Source organism: Myotis daubentonii, chromosome 1 (assembly GCF_963259705.1).
Source record: "Myotis daubentonii chromosome 1, mMyoDau2.1, whole genome shotgun sequence".
Lineage (NCBI taxonomy): Eukaryota > Metazoa > Chordata > Mammalia > Chiroptera > Vespertilionidae > Myotis > Myotis daubentonii.
Window position 1 is genome coordinate 230,692,487 of NC_081840.1, and position 22,691 is coordinate 230,715,177.

A 22,691-nucleotide genomic window follows, 5' to 3' on the forward strand; every position below is an offset into this window, starting at 1 on the left:
GAAACTTGCTCCGCTCACTCAGTGAGAGATGGACAGAACCAGGCTTGGCCCCAGACAGTCTGGATCTAGAGCCTGCATGGGAGTGAATGAATGAATGAATGAATGGCAGATAAATGGGGCCAGGAAAGACTTGGGCCTGAAATCCGACCTGCTCATTGGGAGAGATGGTACCTCTGAAGCCGTGGGTGTTATAACCACTAAGCCAGGGGTGGGCAAACTTTTTGACTCGAGGGCCACAATGGGTTCTTCAACTGGACCGGAGGGCCGGAACAAAAGCATGGATGGAGTGTTTGTGTGAACTAATAGAAATTCAAAGTAAACATCATTACATAAAAGGGTACGGTCTTTTTTTTTTAGTTTTATTCATTTCAAATGGGCCGGATCCGGCCCGCGGGCCGTAGTTTGCCCACGGCTGCACTAGGCTGTACTGCCCAAGGGGACTGGCCCCTGGGCTGGGTCTCAGGACAGAAAAGGCCACCTGAGGTTTCGGATCCAAGGTCTGGAAGGCAGGGAGACCCAACATTCCTCCTGCCACAGTGGGCGGGGGCCCAGCCTCCAGGAGGCCGGGCCTGGGTCCGCTGGCTCCAGCTGCAGAGGAAAGGGAACCAGGACTGGAAACTGGGAAGAATTTGATGAGAAATGGCATTTTGCATGGAAAGAGTAAACACGGTATTTATAGAAGAGGGAGGGGTGGCATGAGGACGTTTGATAAAACACGTGGAAATGTCCGATCAGAAAACTAAACTCAGCCTCAGGAATGACCATCCATCCGTAGGAAGGAGACGGTGGAGCACGTGGACGTTGCGGTGGGGCTGCCCGGGGTGTGGGGCGGGGCCGGGGGGATAATCGAAGGACGTGTGCAATGGGAACATGTTGCTTTTCATCATCAGAGAAAAATGTATACAGCAGCCGTGTCCCACAGGAGCAGGCCATCGATACTCGTTGAATGAAAGGTTGAGTGAGTGAGTGAGTGGAAGTAAAGTTCGGCGATGGGTGGAACCAAGACAAACGCTGTTTTCCTTCAGAAAGGGAGACTGAACTGTGATCCCACGTTTGAGCTCGAAGAAATGATTCTCGAATCCAAGCCGCTTCACAAAAAGAAGAAGCGGTTGGCAAAGAGCAGGTCCAAAGGCGGCACGAAGGACAGCTGCCCGCTGGTGAGCGCCATGGGGGGGGTGTCCCCGGGAGGGCGGGAGTCCTGTGCTCCCAGGGGTGCGATGGAGCTAGGCTACCTTTTATTCCTTATTTATTATTTTAAAATATGTTGTTATTGATTTCAGAGAGAGGGTGAGAGATATAGCAACATCATATCTCTTATGATGGGGGAGAATCACTGATTGGCTGCCTCCTGCACGCCCCCTACTGGGGATGGAGCTCACAACCCAGGCATGTGCCCTGACCGGGAATCGAACCCTGACCTCCTGGCTCGCAGTTGGACGCTCAATCACGGAGCCACGCCAGCTGGGCACTAGGCTACTCTTTAGACAAGTGATGGCGAACCTATGACACGCGTGTCAGAGGTGACACGCAAACTCACTTTTTTGGTTGATTTTTCTTTGTTAAATGGCATTTAAATATATAAAATAAATATCAAAAATATAAATCTTTGTTTTACTATGGTTGCAAAGATCAAAAAATTTCTATATGTGACACGGCACCAGAGTTATAGGGTTTTTCAAAATGCTGACACGCCAAGCTCAAAAGGTTCGCCATCACTGCTTTAGACAGATGGAGGCATGTCACGTCACCAACCAAATGCCTTCACTGGCTGTAAATGAGATGCCTCCATCCACAAATGGTCTTTCATCGCAGCACATGCCTGAGCTACACGTGCGCGCTCCCATCATTCACCTTAGCACCGCCCCCTCCCCGTCCCCCCCCCCCGTGCCCCCCCCTGCCCCCAAGCAGGGACCTCGTGAGTCTCCAGGCAGGAGCTCAATGCTGAGCGACAGGGGCTCCCCTAGGTGCTGTCTCCTGAGCACCTTGTGGAAGGTCCGTGCTGTGGAGACAGCCCAGGCCACAGGGTGACGTTCGTGGGGCCCTGGGCACGCCATGCGGGCTTTATGAGCCGCTGCATTCGCTTTCTAGGCTGCCATAGTGTCACAGCCTTGGTGGCTTAACATAAGTGGAAGTTATTCTCGCCCAAGTCTGGAGGCCAGACGTTCAGAATCAAGGTCTGGACAGAGCCGGGCTCCCCCAGAGGCTGGAAGGCGGTCCTCTCCGTCCTCTCCTGCCCCTGGTGGTGGTCGGGGGTCTCCATGCCTTGGCTTGTGGCCACATCCCTTTGTCTCTGTCTCCACGTCACGTGGCGTTTCCTCTCCGTGGCTCTGTGTCTTCACGTGGCCTTCTTGGAAGGACACCGGTCCTTGAGCTGAGGGCCCCCTACTCCAGTGTGACCTCATCTTCATGAGTGACAGCTGCACAGCCCCATCTCCACATAAGGTTCCCTTCACCTGTGGGGGGTCAGGTCATCAACGTATGTTTTAGAGGGAGGAGCAGATTTCAACCCACAGCCGGCCCTTCCGCCAGAAAAGCATCTTAAACATGATGTTTAATGACGGCAGTGGTACGAAGTCAGCTTTCAATGCTGGAAGTTCATTTTTTCCTGCTTATTTTTTAAACATATTTTTATTGATTTCAGAGAAGAAGGGAGAGGGAGAGGGAGAGACAGAAACATCAATGATGAGAATCATTGGTCGGCTGCCTCCTGCACACCCCCTCCTGGAGATTGAGCCAACAACCCGGGCATGTGCCCTGACCGGGAATCGAACCGTAACTTCCTGGTTCATAGGTCAACACTCAACCACTGAGCCCTGCGCCCCTCGGGCTTTTCTGCTTATTTTAAAGAAAGTGAAACATCTTTGTAGACCCTAACAGTATGGTGGGCCCAGGCCCCATGCCCAGGCTCCAAGCCCAGGCTCCAAGCCCACGCCCCGGCCCCGCGCCCAGGCCCCACGCCCAGGCCCCACGCCCCCCGCCCAGGCCCCACGCCCAGGCCCCATGCCCAGGCCCCACGCCCAGGCCCGAGCTTTGCCAGGGGTGCAGCAGCGAGCCTGGGTGAGGCAGGTGGCTCTCAGCACCTGTTCTTGGCGGAAATGAGCACTTGCAGGATGCCTTGCCTTTCTCCCCTCCCCCTCACGCTTTATTAGGCCTGACGGACATTGGAGCCATCAGGAAGCCATGCCCAGGATCTTCTACCCACAATCCCCCCTACCATCGCTTTCAGCTCAGATTTAGTGGCTTCAAACTGAGATAAACATCTTTGTCTGCCAGGCTGCCTGGCACAGCCACGGTGCCGGCAGGACTGCTTCCTCCACTTAGCTGGTGCCCAGCCCCGGGCGACCGGTCTCTGCTGGTCTTGGCCCTTTGTCCGTCACTCACAGTCACCTGTCTGTCCCTTTGACAGAACGGACACCTGCAGCAGTGCCTGGAGACCGTGCGGAAGGAATTCATCATATTCAACAGAGAGAAGTAAGTCAGTCCCCCCCCCCCCCCCCCAGCTGCCGCCAGGCAGAGCCCTTTGGAACCACAGGCTCCCGGGTGCCAGCCACGACCTGGGAGGGGACAGCTCGCCCACCCGGCCCAGGTGGCTGAGCGAGGCACTGGCTTCCCTCCCTTGGGCCTCAGCGTCTCTGTGTGACATGGGGAAGCAGGTGGGAACTGGCCAGGCACGCTGGCACGCACAGGCGGGGTCGCAGGTGGTGAGGGGCCCAGGCTCGGGAGTGTAACTGTCTGGGCCCAGTCCTGGCGCTGCAGCTGCCAGAGTGACCTGGGCCGGTGCCTGCTTCCCGGGCCTCACGCCAGCCGTGGACGTGAGCTCTCCGCCTTGCCTGTGGCTGGTCTGAGACTAAATGGGGCTGTGGATACGGTGCCTGGCGTGGTAAAGCCGATTGCTCTGGTCATCATTATTTAATGGGCGTGGGCTGTGCTGGACCCCAGCGTCTCCGGCTGTGGTTCCAGAGGTCCTTCCCGCCTGCTGGCCAGAGCAGGGGCCAGGAGACTCAGCCCGTGGGTGAGGCTTGCTGGCCGGGCCTCGTGTGGGAGTCTGGGTTGACCTTGACCCCCACCTGCCCTAGAGCTGTGGCCGCCCAGGATGAGTGACAGGCTGCTGCCTTCTTCACCCTCCCCAGCCCCAGTGGGAACGGGGCCCTGCCTTGCCCACCCACCCATGGGCCAGAACCTGGACAACCTGCCCGGGTGGGTCCCTCACCTCCACCACGGCCCACCTCTACGCATGCCCCGGCAATGCAAACTCCTCAACCAGCCGCGGGCCCCACGTCTGCCAGCCAGGTCGCTTCCCCGTGTCATCCTCACGCCTGGGACCCCACGCCCGTCCCCTCGCACCCTTTAGGCCTGGGGGCCCCTCAGGAAGCTACCCTGAGCCCTGGCCGAGCCTGGCACCTGCTGGGAGCCACTGCCTGGGCTGCCCTTTGCCCTGGCACGTGCCCTGTGCTGCTGGAACGCTGGTGACCGAGGAGGCTCAGCCTGACGTGTGGAACAGCTCGACCTGCGGTCAGCCCGGTGGCTGGCCTTTTTGTGTTAGGCCCACAGAGTGCTTTGAAAAATGCCTCCGGCCGATCTATTACGGGTTTTGACAGGTGTCCTCCTGCCGTCGGCCGGGTCTCTGAGTCACAGACCCTTCCTCCGGCGTCGGTCAGCCGACCTCGGGAGGTAGAGAGCCCACGTCCGTCATCGGGATTCTGCTCACGACACTGACAGTTAGTCTGATAAGGTGGCTGAGGAATGAAGTGCTGCTGCCATGGCTGAGATAAGAAGCCAGTGCGCTTCCCTGGCCTTGAGCTGCACCTCGTGGGAATGTACAGCCCTTTTCCATTTCCTCCCGAGCAGAGATAACTGGGCGTCATACAGGTGCGCGCTCGGCCAACCGTGACGGTTTCGTATCTGTCTTGGAGCAATGCGAGCCTTTTCGGTTCCTTCAGGGCGTGGAGAAGGCATTCCCTGCCCCCCTTTCCCCACGCCCAGACGGAAGGGCACGGGATTCAGGGGGAAGAGCAGGGGTGTGGGCGGCAGGCAGCCCCTGGGTTGGAGTCCGGTTCCCCAGGTCACACGGCTAGAAAGTGGCAGCCCCGGGATGGAAACAGCCTGGCTCTCAGCCCAGGCCCTAATGCTACGCCACCCTGCCTCCTTCCCGCAGAGACGGGCACTCTTGGCTTTCTGTCCTCCCCAGCCCCTTCAACTGTGAGCCTGGCACTCGGAGCCTGGCACTCAGAACGTGCTGGTGGAAAGGATGAGCGGAAGGATGGGGGATGGGTGAGCACTGGTCAGATGGGTGGGTGGCATAGAGTGGAAACGTGGGAGTAGATGGCTGAATGGATAGGCAGAAGGGTGTGGCTGGATGCATAGATGGGTGGGTGGGTAGGTAGTGATTGGATAAAATGGATGGATGGGTGGATGGATGATGGAAGAATAGATGAGTAGATGGACCGGGTGGTAGATGGAAGGATGTATCAATATATGGGTGGATGATGACTGGACAAGATAAATAGATGGATGTGGGGAGAGGTGGGTAAGCAAGTAGGTGGAACAGACAGGTGGGGTTGAGGGTAGCTGGATGGACATTGGGATTGGGTGGATGGTTGGATGGATCAATAGATCAGAGATGGATGCATGAGTGGGTAGGTAAACAGAGGGTGCATGAAGAATCGATGGATGGGTGGACAGGAATAGATGAAATGGACGAATAGTGGGTAGTTAGATGAATGAGGAGAAGATAGGTGGATGTTGAATGGATGAGGTAGGTAGATGGATGGGTGTGTGTTTGGGAGGTGGATAGGTGGGTGGGTGAATAGGTAAGTGGGTGAAGGGTGGACAGGTAGGTGAGTAAGGGTGGCCAGGTGGAGGTGTGGGTGGGACAGATGGGTAGACATGGGAGTGGATGAATGGACAGTTGGTGGATGGGGTAAATGCATGGGCAGATGGCTAAGTCAATGGACGGGTAGATGGTAGGTAGATAGAAACGGTGGGTGGGGGGGTATTTATGATGGGTAGATGGTGGGTGGTGGTGAGTGGGGGTGGGTGCGAGGGAGTGCAGATGTGGCGGGCAGAACGCCATCTATGGAGCCTCCAGAGTGATGAGCATCCCAGCTCTGTGGGCTGTGGGCGTGGGCAGGTGCTCAGAGCAGGGCTCCTCCTCACCAATTCTGCCTCCGCGCTCCCTCTGCTCCCGGGAGGTGGAGGGGCATGAGCCACACCTCACAGAGCACTGCTCTAGGCCTCAGCACTCCTGGTCAGTGTTCTGTGACCCCCCACAAGAGGGGAGACTTGAAACAGCTAATTCTACTCAAGGTAGTCTGGCCAAAGGGGGACCAGAGAGGACTGGTCCACGCTGCAGTGTCTTTCTACTTTCCGTGCCTTACCTCACGGGTGTCCCCTCATTTCAGTTCTCCCTCCCTCCCTCCCTCCTTCTCTCCCTCCCTCACTCCCTTCCACCCTCCCTCCCTCCCTCCCTCCCTCCCTCCCTCCTTCTCTCCCTCCCTCCTTTTCTCCCTCCCTCACTCCCTTCCACCCTCCTTCCCTCCCACTCTCCACATTCCATACCAATCCCTAAAGTCCAGCTCAAATGCTGCCTCCAGGAAGCCGCCCCGATCCACACAGGATTTCGGGATCCACGTCTCCCTCACCGGGGCTCCCTCGTCACTGCCCCGCTCTTTCTAAGCAGCCTTTGCAGTTACATTTTGTGCTAAAATGGGAGAAGGCTGGGAGTCTAGAGATAGCAACGCTGGCTCTCAATATAGCCACCCTTGGGCACGGGCGCTATTTTTAAATACACACTCCCCGCTTGGGGCACTTAAATGAAAGTCTTAGAAGGCTCCCTCCTCGTCCTGGGAGAGCCCCAGGGACTTGCGGCGTTAGAGATGCCCTAGTTAGGAAGTAAAAGCATTTCTGCCTCCCTCCCGTAGGTTTCTTAGGCGTTGGAGTTTCCCTGGCTTTGACATGATTTTCTCTCCAGAGGAGCTGTGTCTCTTGGGAGGGGGGGGGGGAGAGGACGGAGGGGGAAGGAAGATCCTTAGACACCTCTGCAGCCTTGCCTAGCGGGTCCGACCACACCGCCCCTCCCGCCCCGTCAGGCGCTCAGCCCTGAGGACGGAGGCAGGCTTTGCTGCCAGGTCTTCTCCCCGCGGGGGCTGGTCCGTCGGTGGCACTGGATGTGAATGTGTGGATGATTGATGGGTGGGCCTTATCACCTCCGCTGACATGAGCTCAGGCACGTTCCATCCACGCCCCCCGTACACGACACGAGGGGCCACGAGTGGGCGTGATGATCTCCATTTCACAGATGGGGACACTGAGGCTCTGTGTGTGCAGAAACTCACCTGCGTGCACCTGAGCCGCAGGCCCACCTGCCTCCAGGGCCCGTGCTTCCCAGGCCAGAGGAAGGTGTGGGCTGAGGGCCCGCGTCTCCCTCCTGCCCAGGGGTGTCCGGGGCACCGCGCCGTGCCCGCCCGTGGCACTGACTCCGCCTGCGCTCTGCTTGTTTGCAGGCTGAGGAGGCAGCAGGGCCCAGGCATCCAGCTGCTGGACCCCGAGGGCCGCGCCGGGAGCCAGGCGCCGGGCAAGCTCCAGGACGGGTGCAACAACAATGTGCCGGGCCCCGCCTGCGCCCACGGCTGCAGCAGCTAAGCTGCCCGGCCGCCCAGCAGGACTGCGCCATCTCCGCCCTGCCCTCCTCTCTGCCACCACGGTCCCTGCCTCACCCCCAACGTCAGATGCAGAGAGAGCCGGGCTGGGAGCGGGGAGCCGGGGTGGGGCCGCTGCCAGAAAGATCCCCTGTGCGACCTGGACGAGCCTTGCCCTGCTGTGCCTCCGCTTTCTGCATCTGCCGAAGGGTCTGGTCTCTCCGCCCACCTCTGATCGCAGGCCACTGGGAGCGTCCGGCCGGGTCGCAGACACGCAGAACGTCTGACGTTTACAAAGTGGTTCGCACGGGCCAGCTCGAACGGTGATGTCGGACGCGCACTCCCACCCCAACGCGATCGGACCGTCACAGCTTTGCCACGACCTGTCCTGGCTCCTTAGGCGGGACTTTCGAAAATGCAGCAAGAAGGCAGCACCAACAGGGGCGGGTTCGCCCTTCCCGGGGAGGCGCCGTGCCCACGGGCACGCAGAACCTGACGTGTCCCCGTGGCGCTCTCCGCCGGGCCGGTCTCGCTGGCCGTCCAAGGTGGCGTGGCCTGCAGACCAGCCCGGTCCCAGGGTCTTAGGCTGTGGATGTACTTCTCCCCTGACTCGCAGAAGACTGCCTCACCCCACTTTTCATTCCAGCAGGCCCCCAGCCCGGTCGCTCCGATAGAGTGTCCTCGGTCCCCAAAGCACGTCCCGCGGCAGAACTCGGACTGGCCCGCCCTGCAGGGTGTCTCCCGGGAGGGCGTAAGGTTGTCGCGTCAGGATTGTCTTCACGAGGGTCCTCTGCTGCCGCTGCCGTGGACCGGGCACGCAGCGTGGATACGTGGGGAAGCAAGGGTCACCGTAGACAGTCCACTCGGGGACACTGGGTCCACGCAGAAAACAGCAATTCCCGACCTGTGCCGGGAGCAGCCTGGCCGCTGTGCATTCAGAAGATGCTATCGCACCAGGGATGCACTTGGACTTGGAACCGGATCCGTGGGCAGAAGCCAGCCCTGCCCTGTGCTGATGGAAGCCCATAGGCAAATCGTGTCATCTCTTGAGCACCAGTTTCCGCGCTTTAAAAAGGGGGTAATAATCCCAGCCCTGGGTCCTGTGTGTGAGGCGCCCAGCACACACCATTCCCTGAACGGCGGCCACACGGGTCAGCAGCGCCGTCACCTGCTGAAACCCTCCCGTTTCACGCGCTCGTCTGGCTGGGTTTCGGTAGAAACAAGCCCGGTGTGTGGCTTATTCAGTGCCCGTGTGTTCCTGTCGGTGGTCAGTTCTGTTTTTATCTTTGCTCCCAACTCCTACTTTTCGCTTTTTACCTCACAAGCCAGTCCTCGCGGCTGCCGGTGTCATCTCTTAGATTCCTTAAGAGACGTGTTAGTGTGGGGTTTGGTTTCTTATTTTCATTTTTCTGAACGGCCATTGCTTTCCTCCTTTGAGCCAGGGCGATGGTGTTGTCCGTGTGCGTCCACTTGGCTTGCACGCTTTCTATCCTCCGCTCCCGCCGGCACCGTCCTGCCCCCTCCGGGTGTGGCCCGGCTGCCTCTCCTGCACTGACCCGGCAGCGGTTAGGGCTCCTCGGTGCCTCTCGGTGCCTCCCGTGCTGGGCCCAGAGGCAGGGGCAGGGGCTGGAAGCGGCCGTGAGATGCCGGCCTGGCTCTGAGTCCGCGCTGTTCCTCGCTCAGAATAAATGATTTCCTGGGCAGCCCTCCCTCGACGCTGCTCTTATTCAGGGTGGGGTGGGGTGGGCGTGTCCTCCTGGAGTTCAGACCTCACGGTTAATGAGAAACGTAGAGAAGGGGGTGGGGGATTCCAGCTCAGTGATATGTCACTTGGTGTGTTTACCAGGGAATAAAACCACACTCAGCAATGCAAGGCTCTGTCTACCTTGATCACAACTTGTATTATGGATTATATGGTTACTGTTAATCGTCTTCATTATGATTCTATAGATACGAACGTGCAATCTACACACCAGGGGGAAATACACAAAACGCTCCACCCAAAGAAAAATACTCTTCTCAGATGGTGTGGCTCAGTGGTTGAGCATCAGCCCATGAACCAAGAGGTCCCCGTTCGATTCGCAGTCAGGGCACATGCCCAGGAGGCAGGCTCGCTGCACACTGGAAAACAAGGGGGGTACAGGAGGCAATCGGTGGATGTGTCACATTGCTGTTCCTGTCTCTCCCTCTCCCGTCCTCCCTCTGAAATCAATAAACATTTTTAAAAAGGAGAAAAGAAAAATACTCTTAAACTTTCCACAAGGTGGGTCAGACCTTACCCCGTCCCCATGCAGGTGCAGAGGGACCAGAGTTTGCTTTATGGGAGGGACATCGAACTGTCTCTCCTACTCCAGGTGTCTGTCAACTACCATTCCTACATATTGGAAATAGGTGTGCCTCAAAGAAAAACTCCAACTCCTCCACAATGCTCTAGCCCAGGCGTGGGCAAACTTTTTGACTCGAGGGCCACAATGGGTTCTTAAACTGGACCAGAGGGCCGGAACAAAAGCATGGATGGAGTGTTTGTGTGAACTAATATAAATTCAAAGTAAACATCATTACATAAAAGGGTACGGTCTCTTTTTTTTTAGTTTTATTCATTTCAAACGTGCCGGATCTGGCCCGCGGGCCGTAGTTTGCCCACGGCTGCTCTAACCCTAATGCAGGTCCAACCCTAAACCTAACACTATCTCTAACACTAACCCTAAGGCAGGTCCAACCTTAATCCTAAGTTTAACCCTAACCCACGGCTGCTCTAACCCTAATGCAGGTCCAACCCTAAACCTAACACTATCCCTAACACTAACCCTAATGCAGGTCCAACCTTAATCCTAAATTTAACCCTAACCCACAATGCTCTAACCCTAATGCAGGTCCAACCCTAAACCTAACACTAACCCTAACCCTAACACTATCCCTAACATTAACCCTAAGGCAGGTCCAAATCTAACCTTAACCCTAACCCTAACACTAATTCAGGTCAACCCTAACCCTAATCCTAAACCTAACCCTAACGCTAACCCTATCCCTAACCCAAACGTTAATGCTAACACTAACCCTAGTGCAGGACTAACCCTAATCTTAACCCTAACCCTAATACAGGTCCAACCCTAACCCTAATGCAATTCCAACACTAACCCTAACTTTAACACTAACACAGGTCCAAACCTAACCCTAATCATAACCATAATCATAACCCTAATCAGGTTCAACCCTTGCCCTAACCCTAACAAAGATCCAACCCTAACCATAAGCCTAACTCTAACCCTAAACCTAACACAGGACCAAGCCTAACCAACTCTAAATCTAACCCTAATGCAGGTCCAACCCTAATCCTAACCCTAACCCTAACCCTATCCCTAACCCTAAGACTAACCCTAATGCAAGTCCAACCATAACCCTAACCTTAATCCTAACCCTAACCCTATCCCTAACTCTAAACCTAACCCTAACACTAACTAACCCTAATGCAGGTCCAACCCTAATACTAACCTTAATGTAGGTCCAACCCTAACCCTAACCCTAATGCAGGTCCAACCCTAACCCTATCCCTAAACCTAACCCCAACCCCAACCCCAACCCTAACCCTAACCCTAACCCTAACCCTAACCCTAATGCAGGTCCAACCCTAACCAACCCTATCTGTAACTCTTAACTCAGGTCCAACCCTGACCCTACCCCACTCCAGGCCATGAACTCCAGCAGGGCGCACAGGCATTGCTGACCCCACCCCTGCTGTCTGGCTGCCCCTTGATGGACGTGGAAGGAGTGCAGACACTCCCACTTGTCCCCCAGCTTGGGCCACGCTTAGGGAGCGCCTGTCACTTGGAAGATGCAGCCGCGGTGCCTCTCACTGTTTCCTCCTCCCGCCTTGAGCATGAGTCATGGCGAGGCCTCTTGTGTTTAATTGCCAACTGTCACCAAGAACAAGTAGCTACTTCCTGGGAACAGACAGGCGTGATGCATGGGTTTCCCCCTCGGGTCTGGGCTCTGTGTGTCTATCCCATCCCCCAAGCACCCCCTTCTATCCGTTCCTCTCCGCAGAGGGAGGAAGTGGGGGTCCCACCCAGGAACTTCCCATCGTAGAGGCTGCCCTCCTCCACCGTCCTGACGCTAAGACTCGACTTGCAGAACCATCTTCTGTGCGTCCTTCACTGGCCTTGTCTGAATGGGAATCCATGTCACATGTCATGTTTAGTCAACGCTAAGCAATGAAGGGTGAGAGTGGGGGCTTCGGATGGCATTCTGGATGGACGAGGACATCCTGGCTCCCCATGCCAACCTGCCCTCCCCTCTCCCCAACTCCCGTTGTTGCCAGTGGGGGCGGGGCTCTGCCACAGGATCGCGAGGAAAGCCTGCCGGTGGGGGACAGAGGTGCTGCGAGATCTAGTCGGCGGAGATAGAAGCTGCCCCGGGTTCCATCTCTGTCCCCTCGTGGAAGAAGTCCAACCTTGTCTTCATCGAGGCCAGAGCAAAGGCCAGTGCCCACGTTTGTTTCACATTTAAGCTGAGTGCTTTGGCCCTAGCCGGTGTGGCTCAGTGGATAGAGCGTCGGTCTGCAGACTGAAGGGTCCCAGGTTCGATTCCAGTCACGGGCACATGCTCGGGTTGCAGGCTCCATCCCCAGGGTGGGGTGTGCAGGAGGCAGCCGATCAGTGATTCTCTCTCATTGATGTTTCCCTCTCTCCCGCTCCCTTCCTCTCTGAGATCAATAAAAATATATTAAAAAACAAAAACAAAATCCTTGGTCCTTTGGAGCCCACCTGGTCAGCAGCAGGCCCCGGCTGGCCAGTCCGTGCATCATGCCTGTCTGTGCTCAGCATCCTCCGCCCAGGTGATCCCGTGGGCCGCTCCGGCCCTGCCCGCCGAGGGCAGTGCTGCCTGCAGGCGCAGGACCTGAGCGTCCTGTCTTCGTGCCAGTTCTCAGGGGAACCAATGCTCCCGGCCCAGATACGCACCAGGTCCAGGCCCCTCTGTCTCCTGAGAGCTCGCCTTGAAGAAGCAGGATTTTTTCTTAGTTTTTGTTTATGAAGTTTTCCTTTTGTTCCTGAGAAAACAACTGAGCATCATCAGAAAGCTCAAGGCGACAAGCTTAGGGTGACAACTGCCGTTTCCCGGCCTCCGGGCTTCGCCGGGAACCGCAAGACGGAGGATGAGCCACCAGAGAGAGCTGGGAGTGGGGGGGCGGACCCTCCCCTCCCCCCACTGGTTCCGCTCACGGTCCGATTTGACAAGCTGTCTCCCCATCTGGGGGCCCCACGGGAGCCCGCCCCGCGCCTCCCACATGGCCTCGCTGAGCCCTCACAACGGTTCTAGGACCCACGTGATGTTTTCCCCCATTTCGAGATTAAGAATGGGAATTCGGGGAGGTCGCCGAGCTTGCGGTTGTTCAGGTGATCAAAGGCCCTGGATTGGAACCCGGAGCCGTCCGCCTCCAAACCCGCGCTCTTTTCTCCCGGCCGTCAGACATCTCAGGGTCCAGGTCCATCCGCAGTCTCTCCCCAGCCCAGCTCCCCAGGCAGGCCCTGTGAGGGTTGTGAGACGGTGCATGTTAGCAAACATGTTTCCTTGGGCCTGGTAGGAGAGGGGGGGTCTTTCTGCTCTTAAAGTGTGACTGAGCCTCGTCCCTAACTGCCCCCTGGGGAGCCTCGCCACCCTCGTGTCAGGAAGGGCCGCACCCGCCCACTGCACAGAGGAGAAAGCAGGCTGAGCCTCGTTCACTGTCCACGCAGCGGCTCTGCCTGCCGTGAGCCCGTAGCCGAGGTGCGGGAACACGCCGGTGGCCAAGCAGACACGAGTCCTTTCCCGTGGAGCTGTCGCTGTGGTGGGGAGAGACAGACCATCAGCAAGCAAATGAGTCACTGACACAACAGGCTCTGAGCTGGTGGTGCCACCGAGAAAACCAAGCAGGAAGCGAGGGAGGGCGGGTAGGTGTGGAGGACGGAGGGGCGGGGTGGCCATTTGCAACCAGGGAAGGCCTCGTTGAGATGGTAACATTTGAATGAAGGCTTCAGAGAAGCAAGGAAGCACGCCGTGTGGGCGTGGAAAGAAAAGCATTGGAGAGAGAGAGAGCGAGCGTCGGCAAGTGCAAAGGGCCTGTGGCAGCCACGTGCCTGGCCGAGCAAGGGCCAGAGCAGCAGAAGCCGTGAGAGGGAAAGGAGAGGGAGGAGGGCGGGCAGGTGACAGACAGTTGGTGTGGCTTCCAGGGCAGAGGAAGGAGCCACCCTTCGCGCTGTCTGGGCCGCGAAGCCCTGGGAAGGCTTTGAGCGGAGGATGCGCACGGCCTGCCTTCCACCTTCATGGGATTGAGATGGAGACGCTGACCCAGGCCAGGCAGCTGGTAGGGACAGGGGAGCAGGCCGGGTGTCCGACCGGGAAGCTGGACTCCCCTCCACCACCCGTTGTGTCAGCCACGTCCATGTCCACGTCTTGTATGAAAGAGACATCGCCTTGCTAATACGAGAAAGCTAAATTATCTTTAAAACGACTTTAGCTTAAAGCTTATAACCAAGACCAGGTTTACCCTCTCACTTGGATAATAATAAAAAAAATAGACAAAAGGTCCACAACAGTCGCTTTCAAGGCACGGAGCATCATGAAGGACAGGGACCCTGAGAGGCGGACACAAATGAGGTGAGGCCCACAGCTGTGCCCTTCCTGCCCAGGAGGCCTCCTAGGCCCTGTTGTGGGGAGGGGAGCGGGGAGCCTGGAGCTCCTGGGGGTGAGGCCATGCAGATGAGAAACTAGAGTCCAGGTGGCCAGAGTCTGCCAGGCAGAGTGTGGAAGCGGACAGGACAGCAGGGCAGGACGCAGAGTCCTGCAAAGGGCCGCCCTCCACCATCCAGGAGACCACGGTCAGCACATGCGTGAGAGCAAACAGTGCTGAGGCCAAGGAGAGAGCCCCCTGGAAGGTGCAGACTGGAAACCCTTGTTGGTCAAGAGCGTTGTCTCAATCCTATATAGTAAAGAAGCAATATGCAAATTGACTGGCACACCCTCACACAAGATGGCTGCCCCCATGAGGTCACAAGATGGCCAGCAGGGGAGGGCAGTTGTGGGTGATCAGGCTGGCAGGGGAGGGCAGTTGAGGGCAATCGGGCCGGCAGGGGAGCAGTTAGGTATTGATCAGGCTGGCAGGGGAGTGGTTAGTGGGTGATCAGGTTGGCAGGCAGAAGCAGTTAGGGGCAATCAGGCAGGCAAACGGTTAGGAGCCGGCAGTCGCGGATTGTAAGAGAGATGTCCGACTGCCGGACATCCCCCAAGGGGTCCCATATTGGAGAGGGTGCAGGTTGGGCTGAGGGACAACCCCCCTCCCCCCTGCATGAATTTCATGCACTGGGCCTCTAGTGGGTTATAATGGTCATAGACTAGACACTGCCCCGGTCCCAGCTCACGACCTGACAAACCACACTCCAACGGATCAACACGTTTCTAAGTGTGTCCCTGCACACCAGGGCACAGCTCAAGGCTATTTATAAGAAATGCAAATATATCAGCTCCTAACATGCTCATTGGTATTCAATTAAGAAATCCCAGGCATGTACAGAAGCAGAAAATATGATGCAGAATGAAGGAGGAGTCATCGACTGAACCGAACCCAGGGCTGACACTGGAAATCTGTGGGTTGTCGCGAACACATTTCCTTGAGGGACATTTATAGCACTAAGTGCCTGTGTCAGAAAAGAAGACAGATCTCAAGTCTATGACCTCAGATTCCCCCTTAAGAAACTTGGAAGCAAAGAGGAAATTAAACCTGCAGTGCATTGAAGAAAGAACATAAGGGAGATAGAAGCAGAGATCAATAAGAGGAAAAACAGTGGAGAAAGCCAATGAAACTGAAAGCTGGTTCTTTGAAAAGATAAATAAAATGGATAAGCCTCCAGCCAGGTTAATCAGTAAAAACCGTAATCAATGAACACAGATTATGGAGACCAGGACGAGAGCAACGGTATCGCTACAGATTCCACCGAAATGAAAAGGGTGGCAAGGAAACGCTATGCACAGCTTTATGCCAATAAAGAACAGCTTAGACAACATGGAAACATTCCTCAAAAGACATGAACTACTAAAGAGCATTCAAAAAGAAAAGGTAACCTGACACATTCTATATCTTTAAAGAAATGGAATTTTTAGTTGAAAGCCTTCCATTAATGAGAACTCCAGGCACCAAAATCCGCTGGTGAATTTGACCAATATTTAAGGCAAAAAAATAATTCCGATTCTCCTCATACTCTTCCAGAAAAGTGAAGTCATAATAAATATTCCAACTCATTTTATGTGGCCAACAACACCTTGACTCCAAAACCCAAAAGACATTTACAAGCAGAGACAACTACAGACCAATATTCCTCATGAACTTAGATGCAAAAGTTAATGAAGTTCTAGCGAATAGAAATCAATAATGTATTTAAAAAGGACAGTACTATATCAAGACCAAGTTGAATTTATCACAAGAACACAAAATTGATTTAATATTTTACAAAATCAACCAATGTATTCATCCTATAAAAGAATAAGAAAACCACATGATCATCTCAATAGACGAAAATCAGGCAGACTGGAAAACCTTGTAGGTCAAGGTTTTCATTTGAATAAATCCAACATTAATTCCTCATTAAACCCATCAGCAAAGAAGGACTAGAAGGGACACTCCTCCATGTGATAAAGGGCATCCATGCAGAACCTAAACCAACATCAGACTTAATGGTAAAAGATGCAACCGGGAAGAAATCAATTACATCTATGCTAACAACATCTATTAAACATTGGACTGGACACTAGCCAGTGCAATAAGGCAAGCTAAAAAAAAAGTGTCCAGGTTGGAAAAGATAAAAGCTGTCCTTACTCAAAGACTCCAGGATTCTCTAAGTGGAAAAACTGAAGAAATGTATAAAAAAGCCACTGAATCCAATGAGTGACTTCAGCAAGCTTGCAGAATACAAGTAAACAAAAACCATTGTATTTCTACACGCTCTCCATGGAAAAAACCAACAATCCAACTTTAAAAGCAATACGATACACAATAGTATTAAAATAGTTGAGACTTAGGATTGCGCTTCTATGTGGGAGAGGAAACTCGTGGACACAAACAGCAGTGTGGCGGCCGCGAGAGGGAAGGGCTGGGTGGGGGTGAAGGGGGCCTCATAGATCGCGGTGGATGATTTGACTTTGGGTGGTATAGCAAATGATATACAGGATGATACACAGATGATGTATCATAGAACTGTACACTTGCAACCGATACGATCCTATGAACCGTCACCCCATACATTTAATAAAAAATACTTGATATTTATGGGTAGACCTGCCAAAAAGCCACTGAAAACTGTAAGCATCTCAATTTGCACCTGAGCAGTAACCGTGGCCATGGATGCACACACAGCATGTCCACAAAGACAGGTCGCCTGTTGCCTGGAAACACACCCCCAGCCAGGTCCCTGTCCACCACGCTGCATGTACACTGAGGGGAACTGCATGGAAGGCCTGGCCTTCACCCGCCAGAGGAATCGGGGTGTCTTGGGGAGATGAGGGTTTGAAGTTGGGAGACCCAGGTTCAAAACCAGGCCTCCTCCCTCACAGGAGGTGTGACTGCAGGCGAGACTTGCTGGGGCAGGGCCGCCTCCTTGCTGGGGGCAGAGAGGGGTGCGAAGTGGGCGCAGCAGGGAGGGCCCAGCGGCTCGCATGGAACAGGTGCTTCCTCAGAGCCCTTGCCTTCGCTTCGCCGGGGACGGATTCCTTCCCAATCACTTCCTACCCACAGGAAGGGCCCACGGCGATCGCCTTTGCCTGGCTCTCGGGGATGCTCACCCCACGGTCTGGTCCAGCCCCTGTGAGGCCTCAGGGGCCCCAGGCGCTGCTGTGAGGACTGGATTCCCTCATTTGTAAAAAGGAGAAAGGGCTCACCTGCGTGGCTCAGTGGTTGAGCATCGACCTATGAACCAGGAGGTCACGGTTCAACTCCTGGGCAGGGCATGTGCCCAGGTTTCCAGCTCCGTCCCCAGTGTGGGGTGTGCAGGAGGCAGCTGGTCAATGATTCTCTCTCATCATTGAGGTTTCTCACCTCATTACCCCACACCCCGCACCCTTCCTCTCTGAAATCAATAAAAATATTTTTTTTAATAAAGAAGGAAAAGTAACTCTGATTTGAATTGGAGACGTGTCCTGGCCACTGGAACGAGAGAGGGCAAATCGCTGTGGGACAGGTCGCATGGCCGAAACGCAGACGCAGTGAAAAGTGGGCGTTCCCACCTACAGCGAAAAGGAGTTCCGCTGGGAAGCGCTTTGTGTAAAATACATTTATTCTTGAAAATTCCCCCGATAAACACAGAATATGTAAGAAGAGAGAGCCTTGCCTTCCACACCCAGCCCTCTCCGCAGCCGGACACTGGGGGACGTGCAGGGGGGCTGGTCACCGCAGGCCCTCGGGGTGCGGGGACCGAGTGCTCACAGCTGGTCCCCCTCTCACCACGTCCTCCAAAGGAAACGGGCCCTCTTGGAATTCATGAGAACAGAGCAAACTGGGTCCCTGAAGGTCGGGTTTGTTGGGGTGTCTGTGTCTGCCACCTGCAGATTGTGGCCTATACCCACACAGGTGGGCAGCAGAAAGCACGTCGTCTCGTCTTCAGTCCCCGGTGCCTTTCTGCTGGCTAGTCCACGCCTGCGGCCCAGGCGGCCTTCTTGGCATTCAGGAAGTTCTTCTTCTTCCTGGGAGGAACGCGCAGCGAGATCTCCGGCTCCGTGGGATTTCTGAATATAAAGAGCTTCTCGCCCGTGTTCAATAAATCAATGGCTTCTGCCCCGACGATGGGCACGGGCACCAGGTCGCCGCTGGACTCCAGGGACAGGTGTGGCCAGCCCCCTTTCCCTGAGCACACCGTCCGCTCTCTGAGAGGGGGGCACGTCTTCCTCAGTATGCTGCAGACAGAACGGAAGATGACATGAGTGTCCTGGGAGCACCCCCTTCTCTGTCCCTAGTCCCCAATGAAGTACCATTGTACAGAGAGGCTTTCTTGTTGGTCACCAGATGGCCCCTGAAACTGGCTGCAGACCTAACTGACTCACAACCGTTCCATTTTCAAGAGTTTCACCTGCTGCCATCCTGTTGTTCGCTTGCAATCAGCCACGGTGGGAGTATTTACACCATGGAAATTGGCACATGCTACACGTAGAGCCCCTGTCCCCCTCCCAGGACACCCCTGCCTGTGGCCCTCACACTAAAAGCTGGCAGTAACACCTCATTACAAAGCAACAGAAGTTGGGGGAAAGGTGCCTGAAGCAGGAGAGAGGGACACGCTTTGGAATGCGGCCCAGGATGCCTTCGCTTGCCCATCCTGATCCCACGCAATCGACTGTTCTCTGTTGGAGCCCTTCACAGTTGGAACAGCTCGAATCTCCTTCTCCTGATTTGGGCTCAATATTTGGATCTAATGTCTCGGGGACTAAGTTCTGCTCTGCAGCCTACTGGCCACGTCTCTGAGGTATTTATCGGGGACACTGAGGGGCATGGTCTCAGCACCTGCACCGGGGCTCTGAGAAATTAGGGAGTGGACACTCCCCTTGGATTCCCACTGTTCCCAGGGCCCACGCTGGAGACCACTGCCGGGAGCCGGTCCATGCTTGCTGTTTCAAGGGACCTGGCATATATGGCATACTGTTCTTAATATGTTTGCTCACCTTCTTGGCACTATGTGTTTTAACCAAGGTCACCTCTCCGAGAAAGGTTGAATCCCCAGGTAGGGATTTTCCCCTGAAGTTAGGGAGGGAATAAAACCTCTTAACTAAGTGCCAGGCGGGTAATTAATCACTTTAACTACGAACAATCATGCTTAAGCTACATAATCTTTACTCCCTGGAATGGAGATAAGAAACACCCTAACCTTTGTAATAGAGATTGATAGGATTGAATCAACTGGTATAAATACAGATGTAACAAGACAGCAAGAGACAGAACTTAGAACACAGAACTTAGAAGTCAGAACCAAGAGAGACAGAACCTAGGCACAGAACCTACACAGAACGTTCTCTAGAGACAGAAGAACTTCGCTGGAGAGAACATGGCAAAAGATCCTGGACTGAACCTCACTACAGAAATTGGCAAGAGAACCTGACTAGAACCTGGTGACTGAACCTGGCTGGAGAACCTGGAGAACCTAGCAAGAGAACAGGTACACAGAACCTGGCTGGAGATCCACACCAGAACTTCGCTGGGGATCCAGAACAGAACTTGGCTGGAGATCCTGGCTAGAGATCCTGGCTAGGCTGCTGATCAACTGAACGCTGTCTCCGTGTCATTCCTTCTTTGCCGACTCCGTCCGCACCTTTGGGGACCCCTGGACCTGCTGGGGCTGGACCCCGGCAGACCACGTTCTAATCTAGCCCATCATGAACTAGCTGGTGCTCCGTTTTCTCCATATCTTCTCCCGTGGGCATCACTGGAGACACTGGTCAACTGTTTGCAGCCATCTGCAGCCACTCCACCCGCTCCCCGCTGCTCCCCGGGGGTGTGGGCACCAGTTAAAGGAGAAAGACACTTGGCAGAGAAGAAAGCACTGGCCTGGGAGTGTAGGGAGAGAAGGGGCCAGTTAGATGTCCCAAGTCCCAGGGCCACTCCTTACAGCGCAGACCGGGGCCTCTTCATCTGAGCTCCCTGAGCTCTGGGGTTACCGTCCCCACTTCCTGGGAGGCTCAGTGCAATAAGACGGGCTTCTCCAACCAGAAAGTCCACAGCTGTGAGGAGTTACCCTCCTTCTAATGATATCCCACTAGAAAAGGCCCACTGGTGAAAAGGCGTACAGTAATCCAAGTGCTAACGCCGGATAAGCGAACACCCCCCACTAGCTGGCGGCTCACCCTCAGCTCCTAGAGTAGGAGGAGACTGTGGTCTCTAGGAAGGATGGCCCCTTCTCGTCCGTGCCCCTTCCACCAGCTCCCAGGCTGCCCTCCGGCTCCCAGGCTGCCCTCTCCCCACCCCACCCCCACCCCCTGCAGCAGGTGCCCGTCATTACCTCTCCTTCCTCCGGCGCGCCCACAGCATCTTGTCCAGGCCGCTGCTTCTCAGTTCTCCGCGCAGCCTGCTTTCTAAGGCCTGCCACCAGCCCTGGTGCTTCCTGAAGGCAAGAAGGAGCGTCTATGTTCTCAGGAAGAAGAGACTCTCCCAGGGAGCTGTTACCCCGGCCTGAGGGGAAGGAGACCCACTACAACCCCAGTAATAGGGTCCCAGAGCACACGCACCTGGGGGAATATTAGGCAGCTGGTAAAAATAATACCTACAAAGGTGTTTCAACAACTGTGAAAAGCATGAATTTAAATTGTGAATAAAATAAAAGAAAATATAGTCAAAATAGTGTGTTAATCTATAGATATAAAAGCCTAAGCAACCATTTGACCTTTCGACTGGTAGCTATGATGTGCACTGACCACCAGGGGGCAGACGCTCAACGCACAGGCATGGAAACATGGAACAGGCTGATGAATCTCAGAGGGAAGCGGAGAGGGCGGGAAGAGAGTAACCAAAGATCTTGTATGCATACTAGAGGCCTGGTGCACGGATTTGTGCACCGGTGGGGTCCCTCAGCTTAGCCTGTGGGGATCGGGCTGAAACCAGCAGTCTGACATCCCCCAAGGGGTCCCAGATTGCAAGAGGGTGGAGGCCAGGCCAAGGGACCCCACCAGTGCATGAATCCGTGCACCGGACCTCTAGTTATTATATAAAGTGACTTTGCACATCAATCAGAGTTGTAAGAAAATAAGATCAGCTTCCATCTGAGGTTCTGGGAAGCAAGAGGCAAGGCTGTACACATGGGATTACTACACACACATACACACACATACACATGCACAGACACATGCATGTATGCAGACACATGTGCACACATGGACACACAGGCACACACACAACCCAGCAGAGAAACACGTGAGGGAGGAAGAACTGCAGTCAAATCCCACCAGCCCTTTCCTCCGGCTGGTGGAGCCATGACTTTCCTGTTGTGTTTTTCACACTGTTTCCAGTATGTGTGTATTTTACATGGTCATTAACGTGTGTCCAGCATATCTACAGCCCAGAAACTTACTTTCTTTTTTCTTTCTTTTTTTTATTTCAGAGAAGAAAGGAGAGGGAGAGAGAGAGAGAAACATCAATGATGAGAAAGAATCATTGACTGGCTGCCTCCTGCACGCCCCCTACTGGGGATTGAGCCTGCAATCCAGGCATGTGCCCTTGGCCAGAATCGAACCTGGGACCCTTCAGTCTGCAGGCCGACGCTCTAGCCACTGAGCCAAACCACCGAGGGCAGAAACTTACTTTCTTAAGATCCTACTTGAAAAGTAAATTGGTGACAAAAGGAGAAAGTGTGGACAAAACATGTGGGACCACCAGAATGGGAAAACGACCCATGACGACGGTCCTGGCAGCCCCTGCTCTGGGCAATGGCGTGCCAGCCAGGGAAGACTGTGCCATGGGCCTCGCACCCTGCCCTCCATCTGTCCTCCTGACTCTTGCTCACTGCTCCCCAGGGGTGCCAGATGCTGACTCACCCCCTCCGGCCCAGGTCGGCCTGCTCCCCACCGCCGTCATGCTCCACTGCGGGGTCCGGCTGCTTCTGGCTGAGCGACTCCAGCAAGGCCAGCAGCTCAGGCTGTGGGGCTGCGGGCAGAGCCACGCTCAGGAGGCGGCGCAGCGTGCCTGTGGGCACCATCGTCAGCTTGGACAGGTACGAGGCCAGCCGCAGCTCCTGGGGGTTAAGGCAGCGGCTCAGGCCCCAGCTCCTAGGGGCTAAGGCAGCGGCTCAGGCCTTGGCTCCCAGGGGCTAAGGCAGGGGCTCAGGCCGCAGCTCCCAGGGGCTAAGGCAGCGGCTCAGGCCCCAGCTCCCAGGGGCTAAGGCAGCGGCTCAGGCCCCAGCTCCCAGGGGCTAAGGCAGCGGCTCAGGCCCCAGCTCCCAGGGGGTAAGGCAGCAGCTCAGGCCCCAGCTCCCAGGGGCTAAGGCAGCGGCTCAGGCCCCAGCTCCCAGGGGCTAAGGCAGCGGCTCAGGCCCCAGCTCCCAGGGGCTAAGGCAGCGG

General features: G+C 55.4%; 2 protein-coding genes across 4 annotated transcripts in view; one reads left to right on the forward strand and one right to left on the reverse strand.

Annotated features, from left to right (window-relative positions):
- The window catches only part of STK32B (serine/threonine kinase 32B), a 121,269-nt gene extending 113,617 nt beyond the window's left edge, over positions 1 to 7,652 (forward strand). Inside the window, exons 10-12 of the mRNA XM_059675869.1 lie at positions 1,026 to 1,157; positions 3,407 to 3,471; positions 7,503 to 7,652. Coding sequence (XP_059531852.1) covers positions 1,026 to 1,157; positions 3,407 to 3,471; positions 7,503 to 7,641 — 336 coding nt within the window. The 3' untranslated portion in view covers positions 7,642 to 7,652. The remainder of the gene's footprint in view (positions 1 to 1,025; positions 1,158 to 3,406; positions 3,472 to 7,502) is intronic.
- A 10,265-nt stretch (positions 7,653 to 17,917) lies between these two features.
- Positions 17,918 to 22,691, reverse strand: part of EVC2 (EvC ciliary complex subunit 2) — a 53,877-nt gene continuing 49,103 nt past the window's right edge. For 2 of the 3 annotated variants that reach the window (XM_059675890.1, XM_059675881.1), the window contains exons 18-20: positions 22,170 to 22,366; positions 20,642 to 20,743; positions 17,918 to 18,551 (exon numbers count right to left, since the gene is read on the reverse strand). In XM_059675890.1, the coding sequence (XP_059531873.1) occupies positions 18,284 to 18,551; positions 20,642 to 20,743; positions 22,170 to 22,366 (567 nt within the window). In that variant the 3' untranslated portion in view covers positions 17,918 to 18,283. The remainder of the gene's footprint in view (positions 18,552 to 20,641; positions 20,744 to 22,169; positions 22,367 to 22,691) is intronic. The other variant, XM_059675899.1, reaches the window with a different exon arrangement.